At 41.9% G+C, this 17,207-nt stretch overlaps 2 protein-coding genes across 4 annotated transcripts; one reads left to right on the forward strand and one right to left on the reverse strand.

Annotated features, from left to right (window-relative positions):
- Positions 1 to 803: 803 nt before the first annotated feature.
- LOC103410255 (uncharacterized) lies at positions 804 to 12,680 on the forward strand. Of its 3 annotated transcripts, none has more exons than XM_070819183.1 (2): positions 804 to 3,532; positions 11,023 to 12,680. In XM_070819183.1, the coding sequence occupies exon 1, from the start codon at positions 1,098 to 1,100 to the stop codon at positions 3,237 to 3,239; it is 2,142 nt and encodes a 713-aa protein (XP_070675284.1). In that variant the 5' UTR covers positions 804 to 1,097; the 3' UTR covers positions 3,240 to 3,532; positions 11,023 to 12,680. The 3 variants fall into 3 exon arrangements, with proteins under 3 accessions (XP_070675284.1, XP_017181017.3, XP_070675283.1); XM_017325528.3 differs by having other exon boundaries at positions 804 to 3,457; positions 12,353 to 12,680; XM_070819182.1 differs by having other exon boundaries at positions 804 to 3,235; positions 12,353 to 12,680.
- Positions 12,681 to 15,712: 3,032 nt separating this feature from the next.
- LOC103439543 (nuclear transcription factor Y subunit B-3) lies at positions 15,713 to 16,786 on the reverse strand. Its single transcript, XM_008378102.4, has one exon. It carries the CDS (start codon positions 16,471 to 16,473, stop codon positions 15,889 to 15,891), a length of 585 nt encoding a protein of 194 aa, XP_008376324.1. The 5' UTR covers positions 16,474 to 16,786; the 3' UTR covers positions 15,713 to 15,888.
- Between the last annotated feature and the right edge of the window lie 421 nt (positions 16,787 to 17,207).

Raw genomic sequence — 17,207 nt, forward strand, 5'->3', positions numbered from 1 at the left:
AAAATTTAACCAGTTTTCCGGTTTTCCCTCGGACCAGTCAATTTTGAGGCTTTTTTTTTACCATCTCCGGCAACAATTGGGCTTCCAAATAGATATAATCTTATTCTATAGTTTCCTATCTTCATTTTGATATATTATGGGTCAAATTTGGTTAAGAAACGATTGAGTTACGAAGCTTTGAAAATTACCCAAACTTCCGGCCAAAAGCTTCAGCGGAAGGATCAAAATCATGGATGGTGGACAATCTCAATGACTATTTCTATTTATTTTAAATCTCAGAGACCAAATTTATGGATGATGCAAATCTCAGGGACCATTTTGAATAAAAAGCCTAACAGAAATATTTAGTAATAACAGAAATGCTACATGAAACTATTTCTGTAGGGGAGTTTGTTAATATAGTTAGAAGGGTATTATTGTAATTGAAATATATGGCTATATAAGAGATTGTATAGCTATTATTTTCATTGAGTTCAATTGTATACATTCTCTGAATTCTATCAATACAATCTCTCTGGTTGCTCTCTATCATTTTCCTCTTCCTCTGTACCAATTATTCATCTTTTACTGGGACGAAAAAACCTTGATATCCTTAATGTTGAAAACCACAAAACACCCAAAAAATAGAGAAATAAAAGCAATTGAAAATGGGGTGTGATATCCACACATCCCTTTTTACTTATCTCACATATTTTTTATTTTCTGCCGTCGGATTGAATGAATTAAAGAAAATCAACAGACAAAAATTAACAAGGATGTGTAGATATCACACCCCTTGAAAATACTGGAAAATTTCCAATAAGAGGCGTAAGTTAGCTGGAACACGTAGGGGTAGAATTTGGAATTTAACATAGATTACCAGAAATTTCACCCCTTTCAAGTTTCCAGAATATCGCAGAGATTAGGGTTTCTTTCTCCAACTCTCAAGACTCGCTCTCATTCTCTCTCTCTTCCCTGGTAAGATCTCAAAACCCTAATTTCCCCTTTTTATTTCTCCGTCTTTCATTTCAGAAAAATGCCTACTTGTTGATTTCTGCCAACACTTCCACTGCCCACTCGAAAACAATAGATATAGAAAACCCTGTACCTTCGAAAGAATGGATGAAGGGGACGGGGCTGATCAGATGGGTCAGTTCCACCGCAACGAGGCGATCTCGGCGGTGGCCGACGATGGTTTTTTGGCCGAGGAGGACGACGATTATGAGGACCTTTACAACGACGTCAATGTCGGCGAGGGGTTTTATCAGTCTATGAGAAAGAACGAGGATGTAGGGTTTAGGAATGAGGTGGTGGAGGAGAAGAAAGTTGAGGTTGAGTCACCAGATGTTGCTCCGTCGGAATCTCAAGGTGGTCTGATACCCCGTAGTGGTGAGGAGACCTGTGGGGGTGGGGGTGGGGGTGATGGAGGGGTTAGAGGTTCTGCGTATAATAATCAGAATCTAGGGTTTAGAGGGAACGATATGGGTATGAAAGGGAGTGATGGGTTGGGGCCCGTTGCGGGTGGGGGAGGCGGTGCGATTAGGGTTGAATTAGGGCAGGCATCCAGTAAGAAGAAAGAGTTTGAGCAACAAAGTGGGAATAATAGTAGTGTTGGGGTGCAAGGGATTGTTGCTCAGCAGCCGCCGCAACAATTGCAACAACAACATCAGCCACAATCTCATCCGCAACAGCAACAGTTACATGGCCCTGCTGCTGGTGGGAATGTGGGGAATGAGGGCATGTTGAGGCAAGCTGGTAGTGTTGGAGGTGGTAATATGAACGGGATTGGTGGGAATAGTGGTCCGGGAGGAGGATTTGGTGGTGCCACTGGTGGTGGAGCGGGGACAATATTGTTTGTGGGTGATTTGCATTGGTGGACTACTGATGCAGAGCTGGAGGCAGAGTTATGTAAGTATGGACCTGTTAAGGAAGTGAAGTTTTTCGATGAGAAAGCAAGTGGAAAGTCAAAAGGGTATTGTCAGGTTGAGTTTTATGATCCTAATTCTGCCACGGCCTGCAAGGAAGGAATGCATGGTCATGTGTTTAATGGGCGCCCATGCGTTGTAGCATTCGCATCACCATTTAGTGTTAAGAGAATGGGGGAGGCTCAAGTAAATAGGAACCAGCAGGTAACCCAAACTGCAGTGCCTCAAATTGGTGGGAAGAGGGGGTCCAATGAAGCCGGGAATAAAACTGGTGGGAGTAACATTTCAACTGGCGGGAATTATCAAGGTGGGGATAACAATAGAGGTTATGGGAGAGGTAACTGGGGGAGAGGTAATACACAGGGTATGGGAAATAGAGGACCAGTCGGACCAAGGAATAGGGGTGCGATGAATGGAAGGGGTATAATGGGTAATGGTGGAAATGGGTTTGGGCAAGGTATTGGTGCAACCCCTCCTATGATGCACCCTCAGTCAATGATGGGTCAGGGTTTTGATCCAGCTTTTGGTGGACCAATGGGGAGAATGGGAAGTTATGGAGGCTTTCCTGGTGCTCCTACGCCTCCTTTCTCAGGAATCTTGTCTTCATTTCCACCTGTGGGGAATGTTGGGCTACCTGGAGTGGCACCTCATGTGAATCCTGCATTTTTTGGAAGAGGAATGCCCATGAATGGAATGGGAATGATGCCTACATCAGGTGTTGATGGGCCTAATATGGGTATGTGGTCCGACCCTAGTATGGGTGGATGGGCAGGTGAAGAGCATGGTGGTGGCAGAGCTGGGGAGTCTAGTTATGGCGAGGAAGCTGCTTCTGACCATCAATATGGTGAGGTTAGTCATGATAGAGGAGGTGCTTGGCCAAATGCCATGAAGGAGAAAGATAGAGGTTCAGAGAGGGACTGGTCTGGATCTTCTGATAGAAGATATCGGGATGATAGGGATCAGGGATATGAGAGAGATGAGCCTAGAGAGAAAGAGGTGGCTCATGACCATGACTTCTCTGAAAGAAGGTATCGTGATGATGTTGATGTTAGTCGAGAACGGGATAGAGAGCGTGATAGGGGTCGGGAACGTTCTCGAGATCATGATCGTGAACGTGATAAAAATCGTGAACGAGACCGTGACAGACACAGGGAAGACAGAGACAGATATGCTGATCATCACAAGTACAGAGACCGTGAGCAGGAACATGATGATGAATGGGAACGGGGACGGTCATCCAGGCATAGTAAGGCACGGGTAACTCAAGAGGATGATCGTCGGTCAAGATCAAGGGATGCTGATTATGGGAAGAGAAGGCGGCTTACTTCTGAGTAACTGCTCTACTTCTTACTTTTCTTTACTTTCTATTGAGAAAGAAAGGCAATAGAGTAAAAAGAACTGCTGGCTTTTGGTTCACCGTGCTTATTTGGATTCTCTTTCAAGTGGTGTTTTTGGGTCCTTAATTCATCCAATGGCTGCTGTCACGTCATTGCGTAGATTTTTTTTATTGCTTCTGTCTAGCGAGAGCAGAGTTTAATTCTCATGTGGATAAGGTAAGCCTTTAAAATTCAATTTAATTTTCATCTGTGCATGTATGTTTGAAAATTGTTCTATTGTCTGTTTTGGATGTGTAACTCCGCCTATGTCTTACATGGCCGGTCCCAAGCCCGGATAAAGGAGGAGGGGGAGGGCGTCAGGTAGTCGACAGCCGGCACTCCATGATCACGTCGAATCCTTATGAAAATGAATCCAGAACAAAATAGCGCTAAAGCTAGGGCGTCACCCGTAAGTGGCGCGCTGTGCGGCCCGAGCACAGTGATAAGTGAGCAAGGGTCGCTGTATCTCCATCGGCACCCGGATGCAGTGTTAAATGAGCAAGGGGGCCATAGAAACTTCTTTTCGAACGACTCCACTCAAAGTTGTTTGGGAGCATATGCTCCTATCAACTTTACCCGGGACACACAAAAGAAGTACTTTGATCCTATTAGACGGGGGAGGGTGAAGAAGCTAGGACAGAAGGGTAGAGTTCAAGAGAGCAAAATGCGTTTAGGAACGTGGAATATAGGAACCTTAACGGGAAAATCTATGGAAGTAGTGGAAGTTATGGTGAGGAGAAGGATAAATATTATGTGCCTACAAGAAACTAAGTGGGTTGGTAGTAAGGCAAAGGATCTAGAAAACTCAGGGTTTAAACTTTGGTATTCGGGCACACATAGAACGAGAAACGGTGTTGGCATCATCGTGGACAAGACCTTGGTACAAGATGTTGTAGATGTCAAGAGGGTAGGAGATAGAATCATGGCAATCAAGATTGTAATAGGACAAGAACTTATCAATGTGATTAGTGCGTACGCACCTCAAGTAGGGTTGGATACGAGGTCGAAGGAGAAATTTTGGGAAGATCTTGGAGACTTGGTGCAAGGAATTGCTCAGACGGAGAAGTTATTTATAGGAGGAGATTTAAATGGACACGTGGGCAGGGAGACAGGCAACTATGGAGGTTTTCATGGTGGCCATGGTTTTGGGGAGAGAAACGAGGATGGGGAAGCTATCTTGGATTTTGCAATGGCATTTGATCTCTTCTTAGCCAACACCTTCTTTAAGAAGAGAGAAGAACATGTGATCACCTACAAGAGTGGGTCGTCAAAAACACAAATAGATTTTCTTCTAATGAGGAAAGGGGATCGTATAACTTGTAAGGATTGCAAAGTTATACCAGGAGAGAGCGTGGCTAATCAACATCGCTTGTTGGTGATGGATGTACATATCAAAAGAGTGAGACAAAAGAACAAGACTTGGAAGTGCCCAAGGACTAGATGGTGGAATCTAAAAGAAGAAAAACAAGCCATTTTCAAAGAGAAAGTAATCACCCAGTGTGTGTGGGATAGAGAGGGGGAAGCTAGCCAAATGTGGGATTCCATGGCTAGTTGTATCCGAAAAGTAGCAAAAGAGGTATTAGGAGAGTCCAAGGGCTTTGCCCCACACCAAAAGGAATCTTGGTGGTGGAATGAGGAGGTACAAACAAAGGTGAAGGCTAAGAAGGAATGTTGTAAAGCCTTATACAAGGATAGGACTGATGAAAATGGTGAAAGGTATAGAAAAGCGAAGCAAGAGGCGAAGAAAGCTGTGAGAGAAGCTAAGTTAGCGGCTTACGACGATATGTATAAACGACTAGATACCAAAGAAGGAGAGTTGGATATCTATAAACTAGCTAGAGCAAGGGAAAAGAAGACAAGGGACCTAAACCAAGTGAGGTGCATCAAGGATGAGGATGGAAAAGTTCTTGCTACAGAGAATGCGGTTAAAGACAGATGGAGAGGTTATTTTCATAATCTTTTCAATGAAGGACATGAAAGGAGTGCTTCTTTAGGGGAGTTGAGTAACTCAGAAGAGTGTAGAAACTACTCTTTTTATCGTCGAATCCGGAAGGAAGAAGTGGTTGTAGCTTTGAAGAAGATGAAGCAAAGAAAAGCAATAGGCCCAGACGAGATACCAATCGAAGTGTGGAAAGTTTTGGGAGAGACAGGTATAACATGGCTCACTGACCTTTTCAATAGGATTTTGAAAACGAAGAAGATGCCAAATGAGTGGCGAACAAGCACTTTAGTGCCTATCTACAAGAATAAGGGCGACGTACAAAATTGCATGAACTATAGGGGTATTAAGCTAATGAGTCATACAATGAAGCTTTGGGAGAGAGTCATTGAGCATAGATTGAGGCAAGAGACACGGGTTTCGGACAACCAATTCGGGTTCATGCCAGGGCGCTCAACCATGGAGGCAATCTATCTCTTACGAAGATTGATGGAAAGATATAGAGATGGGAAAAAGGATTTACACATGGTCTTTATAGATTTGGAGAAAGCGTACGATAGGGTCCCAAGAGACATTCTTTGGAGGATTTTAGAGAAGAAAGGAGTACGAGTAGCATATATCCAAGCTATAAAGGATATGTATGAAGGAGCAAAGACTGCCGTAAGAACTCATGAAGGACAAACTGAAAGCTTTCCCATAACTGTAGGATTACATCAAGGCTCATCCTTAAGTCCTTACCTTTTTGCGTTGGTAATGGATGAGTTAACAGGACATATTCAAGATGATATTCCTTGGTGTATGCTTTTCGCAGACGATATAGTGTTGATAGATGAAACTCAGGAAGGGGTAAATGCAAAGCTTAACCTTTGGAAAGAAGTGTTGGAATCTAAAGGTCTTCGCCTAAGCCGATCAAAGACAGAATATATGGAGTGCAAGTTCAGTGCAAATGGAGGCCAAAACGAGTTAGGGGTGAGGATCGGTGATCAAGAAATACCAAAGAGCGATCGTTTTCGTTACCTAGGATCTATCTTGCAAAAGAACGGAGAATTAGATGGAGATCTCAACCATAGAATACAAGCTGGATGGATGAAGTGGAAGAGTGCATCCGGCGTGTTGTGTGACCGCCGTATGCCACTGAAGCTCAAGGGAAAATTTTATAGGACGGCAATAAGGCCGGCGATGCTGTATGGCACAGAATGTTGGGCGGTGAAGCATCAACACGTACACAAAATGGGTGTAGCGGAGATGAGGATGCTTCGTTGGATGTGTGGGCACACGAGAAAGGATAAGATTAGGAATGAGGATATCCGGGGTAAAGTAGGAGTAGCCGAAATTGAAGGAAAGATGAGAGAAAATCGGTTACGGTGGTTTGGACATGTGCAAAGAAGGCCTACTGACGCTCCGATTAGAAGATGCGACTATGGGACAGAGGTTCAGGGCCGAAGGGGTAGAGGAAGACCTAAGAAAACTTTGGAAGAGACTCTAAGAAAAGACTTAGAGTACTTGGATCTAACGAAGGACATGACACAGGACCGAGCACAATGGCGTTCTAAGATTCATGTAGCCGATCCCACTCAGTGACTTGGATTTTCCAAGTCTCCAACCGAGAAGTTTTCCTCACTCAGGAAATTAAGGGAACACTACCTCAACCTACATGCTCCACTCACAAAGCTCCAACAAAAGAAAATTCAAAGAACTTAGAGAAGAAGGCTTTGGTGTATTTAACACAATACGTTGAAATGAAGGAAAGCTTATTTATTGATATCCCCGATAAGCTACAAATATGTACATATACATGAGTCAAAATAAACAAACAAGAGAGAGCCTTCACAAAGGTTGCTTAGGAGAAGTCGCAGCAGTCGGTAGAGCCCCAGAAAGAGAAGGCACCGGCGGGGGATCATTCGGAGCCTCAGTACTGGACAGAACCCTAGAAGGAGGAGGCATCAGAGGTTGATCATTAGGAGCTTCATTACGCGGTACAGCCCCAGAAGACGAAGGCAATAAATGCCTTTGGAACAAACCCACAAATCTCTGATGATCAAGTAAAACCTGACCATCAGATTCCTTCATCTGGTCCAGCTTCCTCTTCATGTTTGTAGCATAGTCATGTGCGAGACGGTGCAACTGTTTATTCTCATGCTTGAGCCCTCTAATCTCCTGTTTGAGACTCATCACTTCAGCCGCCAATGATTCAACTTGGCGGGTTCGAGCAAATAGGCGTTGGGCCATATTAGACACAGAACCTGCACACTGAACACTGAGAGCCAGAGAATCCTTAACAGCTAACTCATCAGATCGTTTGGAAAGTAGTCTGTTATCTTTGGGAGTGAGAAGGTTCCTGGCCACCACCGCAGCGGTCATATCATTCTTCATAACGGAATCCCCAACGGTAAGAGGACCAGTAGGGGAGACGAAGGATGGGCGCCATATGTTGTCTGGAGAAGGCGGGGCTGCCTCTTCAACAAGGTTCAAGTCAAAACGACGGTCGGAGGGGCCAGACATTTTCAAAGGTGTTGAAGAGAGAAGAGGTCGAACAAATCAAGATCTTAGAAGTGTAAGAATGGAGCTTCTACTGGTGGAGATTCAAGTGTGCTTTGGAACTTAATGCCAGCCCCTATAAAAATCTGCACTCAACGGAGCTTCAGAAATCGAAGAGGCGCCTGCTCAGAAATCGAAGAGGCGTTTGCTTTCTCAAAAGCTGGGCTGCTCAGAGACCACGAGGGTCGATCTCAGAAATCGAAGAGGCGTCTGCTTTCTCAAAAGTTGGGCTGCTCAAAGACCACGAAGGCCGATCTCAGAAATCGAAGAGGCGCTTGCTTTCTCAAAAGTTGGGCTGCTCAGAGACCACGAGGGCCGATCTCAGAAATCGAAGAGGCACCTACTTTTCCAGCCTTGGCAGCACCTGTCACACGCACACTCAGCTTTGCGGAAATTATGGGCATTCTGTCGAAGACTTCTGGTGAAGTAGAAAGCACATGAGTCTTACTGTTCAATCACCCACTTCCCACACGCAATAGTAGCTCATGTGTATCACAGATAACTTTACCAAAGTTCTCTGCCAAAGTTGAGCACGTGAAGCTTGCAGCTTCCACTACATCGCTCTGACCAAGACGGGTAAAAGAATAGCAAAGAAACAGCACTAACAAAGTTTAGACACATAAATTTTGAAGGTCTAGCTACCCCATATTATTACCCACAAGGGTAAAGGAACAGTATCACTGCTGGATAATTGGAAAGTCCCTGTGTGTCAACCTCTGTGCTTCGTGGCAAGGTAGACTAGCAAACATGCCCAACCTTTACTCACATTCGAGAAAACACTCCCAACAAGATTGCTTGCTCCAAAATCGAAGAGGCACCGTCCTCCGAATCTCGAGAGCCAGACTCCCAACATGACTACTTTCTCAAAAATCGAAGAGAGGGTAAAGGAACAGTACCATTGCTGGATAATTGGAAAGTCCCTGTGTGTCAACCTCTGTGCTTCGTGGCAAGGTAGACTAGCAAACATGCCCAACCTTTACTCACATTCGAGAAAACACTCCCAACAAGATTGCTTGCTCCAAAATCGAAGAGGCACCGCCCTCCGAATCTCGAGAGCCAGACTCCCAACATGATTACCTTCTCAAAAATCGAAGAGACACCGCTCTCCGAATCTCGAGAGCCAGACCCCCAGCAGGATTGCTTTCTCAAAAATCGAAGAGACATCGTTATCCGAATCTCGAGAGCCAGATCCCTGATAGGATTGCTTGTTCGAAAACCGAAGAGGCAACACTTTCCCAACTACAAGAGCCGGATCTCCTTGGATAAAGCTGTCTGTAATCTTCACACGCAACATCAGCTTTCCACATACCACAGACCACTTTTTCAAAGTGCTCTGACAGGGTAAAGGAATAGCATTACTACTTGTTGTTAAGGAGACTCCTATATATGTCAACCTCCATCCCCAACGGACAGACAGACCTGCAAAAATGCTCAACCCTTCCTCATATATGAGAGGGCACTCTCAACGAAGCCTTTCGAAATATTCAGCTTTCTTTCCCCCCGATAATACCTCTGCAAACAAGTTATACTAGAGCAAGAATATCTCATATCATCAGGGTTAAAAGCAAGAGTATCCCATATCATGCTTTTTCCTTGTCTTTTCCTTTGGCCTTGTTCTTACCTGCAAGACAAGGAGAAAGAGAGCAATCAGTCAGCACTTGGAATCAAGCTTCCAGCCAGGAACTGACTGCCTGGAACTTACTTACCTGGCATTGCTCTCGAGTACTCATCTTCAACATCTTATGCTTCCAGGGAAGATACCGCATCTGCCTGAGGAACAGATAGGGCAAGTGAGAAGGATACAAGGAAGCATGTGGAGACAAGCGTAACAGCACACGTGCCGATACATCCATTACTCTGTCAAAGCAAAAGTACCCCATATCAGTAGGGTCGAACGTACTCTAGATTTGATGGACTTGTTTTGACCCTCAAATTCTTCAGTCGGCCTTATACTCTGGAGGAAACCAGAAAACCCTCCAGCTCAGTTCAAGAATAAGCCTGTGGAAAGTTACTTCTTCAAAAGCAAAAGTATCCCATATCATCTCTTCTCATTTTTCTTCTCTTTATCCTTCATGCTGCCTGCAAGATAGGGAGAATGTGAACAATCAGCCGGAGCTCTGATTGCTTACCTTGTCTGTCACCTCTTTCAGCAAATCCCCTAGCTCGGCAACTTGAGGGACTCCTACTACATGGTTTGTATCGCGCTTGACCAAGCCTGAAACTACAAGTAAGCTTCAAGTGAAATTGATACATTACCTTGTGCATCTCCACCAGTTAAAGATACCACCCCTGGATGGAGGAAGAGTACTTCCAGAGAAGATGCCACATCTACCTGTGAGACAGATAAGGCAAGTCAAGACGATACCACATTCCGATACTTAGAAGTTTCGTGATTACGAGATCATTCTCCCACAATATTTCCTAATGTCATTTGTACTAAATCATTCACCTGTACTCACTAAAGGAAAGCTTGAACCTATGTACTTGTGTAAACCCTTCACAATTAATGAGAACTCCTCTATTCCGTGGACGTAGCCAATCTGGGTGAACCACGTACATCTTGTGTTTGCTTTCCTATCTATATCCATTTATATACTTATCCACACTAATGATCGGAGCAATCTAGCGAAGATCACAAAAAGCGACCGTTTTCGCTACCTAGGATATATCGTGCAAGAGAACGGAGAATTAGAGAGATCTCAACCATAGAATAGAAGTTGGATAGATGAAGTGTAAGAGTGCATCCGGCGGGTTGTGTAACCGTCGTAGGCCACTGAAGCTCAAGGGAAAATTTTATAGGACGGCAATAAGGCCAGCGATGTTGTATGGCACAGAATGTTGGGCGGTGAAGCATCAACACGTACACAAAATGGGTGTGGCGGAGACGAGGATGCTTCGTGGGATGTGTGGGCACACAAGAAATGATAAGATTGGAAATGAGGATATTCGAGGTAAAGTAGGAGTGGCCGAAATTGAAGGAAAGATGAGAGAAAATCGGTTCCGGTGATTTGGACATGTGCAAAGAAGGCCTACTGACGCTCCGGTTCGAAGATGTGACTACGGGACAGAGGTTCAGGGCCAAAGGGGTAGAGGAAGACCTAGGAAAACTTTGGAAGAGACTCTAAGAAAAGACTTAGAGTACTTGGTTCTAACGGAGGACATGACACAAAACCGAGCGCAATGGCGTTCTAGGATTCATATAGCCGACCCCACTTAGTGGGAAAAGGCTTTGTTGTTGTTGTTGTTGTTGTTGTCTGTTTTGGATGTGTCATACAGATATTTGGGATGTGCTTTTATCATGCATGACCACTCTTATTCCGGTTTAGTTCTTGTGTGTTGTCTGTAGAGTCATATTTTGGAGCTTAGTTTTTTTGTTTTGAGAGGTTTTTATGTCCTCTAATATAGCCGTACTTTTTAGTTCTTACTGATGTTAAATCAGTTTTTTGACTTTGCCTAATTCGTAGATCTGTGGTATTTACAAATTATAGTCTTTTACGAGCATGCTTTAGTATTTGAATTTTACTTTTATTGCTATGTTTATCATTTGGGCTTAACATGATGCCTTAAAAACACTTTTACAATTAGAGTCTAAATGGTACAGATCTACACCAAGTTCTCAAGCATTTGTGATCTATTGTTCCATAAATATTTGTGCTTTTTCAAACCATGTTCCTGTACACACATTGCATCTATTTGTATGACACAGAAGCCCCTAAATGCCGTTTATCTGTTGAATTCGCTATGTAGTCGAAATGAACAGTGGGATTTGGTTTTCCACGATGACCACATTCGAAATTCTGCGTATATGGGTATATATATATACACACACACATACAGTTTGGTACTTCCATTAGGATTGCATTTAGAATGATTCCACTTGATTAATGACGTTATCTGGCTAGAGAACAGTACTCTAGATGTATAGGTATCCATGGTTTTTATTTAGTTTAGGTTCTATAAAATAATTGTAACTCAAACATTTTCAAACTTCCGTCTTTTTAATTATGTCTCTACAGTTTTCAGTATATTTAGTATACGTGTTAATGATCTTACTGTGTCTAAAATAATTATAGTATCAGTCGGGATGGTATTAACTGATGACTTTGACCTCTCAATGACTTTCCAAATTTGAAGGTTGCTTAGCTTATTCAGATACACTAGTGATTTAAAGTAAACATAAAACAATTGTGCAGATAACAGTGACCTGGAAACATACTATGGTAGTTCTAGACAGAGCTACAGCAATCATGTTACCCAGTCCCGGTGATTTGAAAATCTGTCATTTAGTAGTCAGTGCTGTTTGTAATTTACTAGATTAGCTTTGGGAACCAATCTATACAACCTAATAGTTCTCTTGCTGTTGTGATTGAGCTACCTTGGGGGGTGGGGGGGAGGAGGCGTCCTTGGTTTTTGATGATTTGGTTGCTTTTTCCTAAACTTATATGTGTTTTGATTTTTACCGTTTACCACTCTCTGTACAAGCATCATTTAAGTTTACCACTGTTACCAGTAGAGTATGTTACTGTTTCCTGATGTGCCCATTGTTGGCTTGATAATTGTAGATATTTACTCTCACCTGTTTCACTGTCTAATAGTTTGAAGGACACTCTATCGTGAGAATTGAAGCTGTTAAGTAGAACTTGGAGTTTGACGACCTCGATAATCTACAACTGAAGAGACGATGCACGGTGTTTCCCTTTCACTACCTGGATATAGAACCTGAACACTTTGCTTTTGGTTTTAGCTTTTGTTTATGTTTATGTTGGAGTAAATTAGAGCACTTGATCGAAAAGATTTGTGGATATTGTTATAACGGCATGAAATTGCCGGAGTCTATGTGGTAGATTGTTTCGGAACCTGATATTTGACTGTTGTAATAGGATATGGCAGAGGATGTTGGTAATATGCCTTGTTTTGGTTGTATCATTTTGCCCTCATTTTTTTGTTTTGGGTTTGTATACCTCCAATGCTGATTGTGCCCAATTTTTGTGAAGATGTAGAAAACCAACCATTCTTTTGTAGTAAGTGTTTTTAGACCCTTTAGAGTTCGAATTGTGTAGTCGTCGCACGTCGGCATCGTGTACATAGAGAAAAGCAGGTGTTTGTTATCTTGTACATAGTGAATTCATTTTCATATCTTCAAAGCTTATCTTAGTTTCTGTTTGCATGGATTCAATTCTGAATTCTGAAGTTTATCGGTACCTCACCTGTCTCTTCTCCTGAATTGAACCCGCACCAGATGCATATGTTGCGAAATTATGGGTAGTTTATGTCGAACCCATAGAGGAACTATTGGACTTTATATTGTGAAAAGGCAAGGGGATTGAAACCATAGGTATGGGTCTGAACCCCACAAGGGCCACAACACACTCGAAAGTGTTACAAATCCATTTCGTTTTTCGACCAACAAGTTCATGTCACGTCAGCAAGTTAACAATTTATGTAACCAAGTTCACAAGATAGATATAAGATTGAGTGTAAGGGGTAAAATGTGAGAGAATAAATTGTAGAGAATAAAGTGAGATTATGTGGAGAATATAAGTGACATGGTTAATAATAAGGCTTTTCTAGGCACAGCTGAGATTGAAAACGACCAAAAAGAACCAGAGACTATTCAGATCTAGTTTTTTGGTGGGGTTGGAAGAACAGGCTCCCCCCACTCTAGTGAAGAAGTTGAAGTGAGAGTTGACCTTGAGCCATCTAATTCCTCCCTCTCTCTCTCTCTCTCTCTCTCTCTCTCTCTCTCTCTCTCTCTCATCCAAAGGAAGCGAGGAGATGAGCTTCAACCCAAATGTCAAATCCAACCCAATTAGACAAAGTGGGCAATCAAAACTCGTAAGACTTATATGGTCAACCAAATCATCATTTTTTTCTTAAAAAGAAAATAAATTAGACAAGGTGGATAACCAAATCATCTTGGGGTAGAAATCACGGACTAAATTTTCTAAATTAGAATAATCCAAACTTAGGTACATATAGCGAAGCAAAAACTTCTAGTTAAACTTGACTGAGTATAAGTATTTATAAAATGAATTTTGAACTCTGCTATACACGTTACCATTCAATTGTATTGATATTTATTTTATAAATAAAGAAATAAATTAAACAACAAGGCCTTGAGGATAGCCAATACAAAAGGAGTCAAACAATAAAGCCTAGCAGAACTACTGCTACTTAGTACTACGGTCTAGTGATATTCTTCTTCACTTGTAAATGAGAGGTCTTAGATACGATACTAGACAATGCGAGTTTGCATCACATTATTGCTAACCTATTGTGAGGCTAAGCCTCACCCCATCTCCCTTAGTGTAGATAATCTCGTTTGTTAAAATAAAAATAAAAAATAAAAAAAGTAGAGCTGCTCTCCCAAGGTCCTCACGTGTTCAAGGAGGGGATCATAATTTTCGAAACCACACAATCTTAATTTTTTTTGGGTGCTTTATAACTAACTAGGTTTGAATAATATTGATAAAAGATTGGATGAAATTGGATGTGTAAAGTTCTTAGGCTGATTTTATGCAATTAGATTAGCTGGGTTTAGATATTTGATGAGGAGAATAAGTTTTGCACATAAAAGAGATTCGACATGACATGAGAGTGAGACCTTCTTCTCTCTTCTTTTTTTGTTTTGTTTTGTTTTGTTTTATTAATTAGTATTTTGTTTCGGTGTAACAAAAATTAAGTGATGCCTTAATCTACTGTAAGATTAATTTGAGGACTCATACAAAAAAAAAAAACCTCAAAGATCCTCAAAATAAGAATCTTAGGTGATCAGCACTGATCTAAGAAGGGCACGACAAGAAGGAAACCAAACATAATCTAAATTAAGGGATGTGCTATCCACACACCCTTTGTTAATTTATGCTCTCTGATCGTCATCAATTCATTCGATCCAACAGTCTAAAATTAAGAGTGTATGGAAAGTAAAAACAGGTGTATAGATATCATACCCCTATATCAATTAGGGATGGGCAACGGTTATGGCAAGTGGGTAACCGCGGTTATTTACCCATAACCGTTTATGCTCATACTCACATAACCGTTTACTCGTTGGGTAATTGCCTAAACGGTTATACTCATACCCATAACCATTTATAAACGGTTAACCATACCCATAACTACATACCCATTTAACCGTAACCGTTTAATACCCGTTTACCTATTTATCGTTTTTAACCAGTTTATCTTTTCTTTTCTTTTTAACCATTACCCATTTTTCACCCGTTTACATGTTTTTTAACAACTTAAAAATTTTAAAAAAAAGTCATAATTTTTTTTTTTTTACAATTAAACACCGTTATAGGTACATTCATATACATTTCCATATTTTAATTTTTTAAATCCTTATATCATTCCAATAATTAAAATAATAGTTTACGGACGATATTTTTAAATGTTACCAATGAAGGTAAATATAATATTTGCTAAGTATTATTGGGTTACAAAAATTGTTTAGAAGATATTTTTGTCAAAACATTTCTGTCAATTTCACAGTTACCAGTAAGGAATTTAAATTAATTTGGCCAATTCCTTGATGATGAGAATCATCATTCCTGTAGCAATGTTATTGAGAAAATGATCGATGAATTCCTTGCTAATTTATTGGGTGCTAAGTATTATTGGATCGGGAACATGGTTTGTATTAGTTTTACATATATAAAATAAATGAGTAAACGGTTACTCTTTTATAACCGCGGTTAATACCCATAACCTCTCATTTAAATTTCACGGGTAAACGGTTATACCCATAACCGTTTATTTATCTAAACGGTTACCCATAACAGTAACCGTTTAATTTAAATGGGCGGGTAACTGCGGTTACCCATAACCAATGGGTATTTGCCCATCCCTAATATCCATAGAATGCCCATAACTAGTTGGAGCATCGGCAAAGAAGTTTGCTTCTCTCCGTATATCTATATTAATAATCTAATAAATCCGTAATTACAAAATAATTTTAGTGACAAGTAAAAGTAATATAAATAACAAGTAGGAGTTTACATACACAGACACAGTGACTGTCCTCAATTAAGAAAAACACTTTAAAGCAAAATAATTAGCAATCAAATTACAAAAACAACCCTCAAGCAAATGGCCAGCCACGAAGACCAGAGAGTCTAGCCTAATATAATCATCTGGGCCTACCCATGTTAGATCCGGACCCACTCTTCCCCATCCCAACTCCACTCACACCCATCTGATGAAACCCACTCCCGCCGTACACGTGTCCCTGATGCTGCTGCTGCTGCTGCTGCTGCTGTTGCTGCTGCCAGTATACCCCAGCTCCGCCACTGCTCCCACCACCGCCCTCATACCCAACCCCACCATTCCCGCCACCGCTCCCGTCCTTGTCACGCGCCGACACGCTGCTCTTCTCCCCTTCCATCTCCCTAAACCTCTGCAAATAAACCTTCAGAGGCTCCACGTACTCCTCGAACCCTAACGTCGTCATCGCCCACAGCAAATCGTCGCCGTTGATTGTCTTCCTCTTCTCCCTCTGACACTTGTCGGAGGCCTCGCCGGTGATGAAGCTTATGAACTCCGACACGCACTCCTGCACCGTCTCCTTCGCGTCTTTCGAGATCTTCGCGTTCGCCGGCAGCGCCTTCTTCATGATCCGGCTCACGTTCGCTATAGGCAGCAATCGGTCCTGTTCCCGCGGCGAGAGCTCGCTCTTCGTGTGCGCTCCCCCCGAGTCGTTGTCCGAGTCCGCCATTGATGAAAATTCTCAAGCTTTTTGCAGTAATTTTGGTACAAAATACTACAAGTTGACTTCACATACTGTAGTCGCCGATCAAAATCGCTAAAAAATGGAAATTTCGAGCTCCGAATCGAGCTAAAATATCCAGGAATTGCAATTGACGCTTCGAATTTTTGAAAAAAAATTGGATTTAACTTGCCTTCGAGAATTTGAATTCAGTGAGAAAAAAGACGGAGATTCCAGCAAAATCGGAGCTTTGATTATGAGAAATTGGGATGAGAGAGAGAGAGATAGAGGGGGGGAAGCTTTTGGGAGCGAATGCGTTGGGTCCGTTGGATCATGGAGTTAATAACGCCTATCCGGTGGTCACGTGCACGAATGTGGACCGTTGTTTGCCGATAAGTGTTGGGTGTACCCTGACGGCGTTAGGGGCGTCGGATGAGTTGAGGTGGATGATCGGGGCCGTTCATTTGGTATCCGGCACGTGGTTGGTCTGACCTGGATTTTCCTTTTTCAAAAGATATTCAACCTTTTGTGGAAACTTCTATTTTCATTTTTATTTCAACCAATAACTATTTATTTATTTTCTTACAACAAGCTTTGGTCAGCATCTTGTAATAGATAGCTATTTATTAAATGTTTTAATATTAAAATCCTTAATTTTCCTTTTTATTTAGATTCACTGCCTTTAGAAGTTTTTTATATTTCCATAAATATAGAAAGTCATGTGTTGTGGGAGGTGGACATGC

Source organism: Malus domestica, chromosome 03 (genome assembly GCF_042453785.1).
Source record: "Malus domestica chromosome 03, GDT2T_hap1".
In the NCBI taxonomy this organism is placed as follows: domain Eukaryota; kingdom Viridiplantae; phylum Streptophyta; class Magnoliopsida; order Rosales; family Rosaceae; genus Malus; species Malus domestica.

What these genes read in the sequence shown, in the direction of transcription:
- LOC103410255 (XM_070819182.1), top strand. Translation starts at nt 1,098, where the DNA reads ATGGATGAAGGGGACGGGGCTGATCAGATGGGTCAGTTCCACCGCAAC. An exon ending in AGAAGGCGGCTTACTTCTGA is followed by an intron (nt 3,236 to 12,352) that starts GTAACTGCTCTA and finishes ACTGTCTAATAG; the next exon opens with TTTGAAGGACACTCTATCGT.
- LOC103439543 (XM_008378102.4), bottom strand. Translation starts at nt 16,473, where the DNA reads ATGGCGGACTCGGACAACGACTCGGGGGGAGCGCACACGAAGAGCGAG.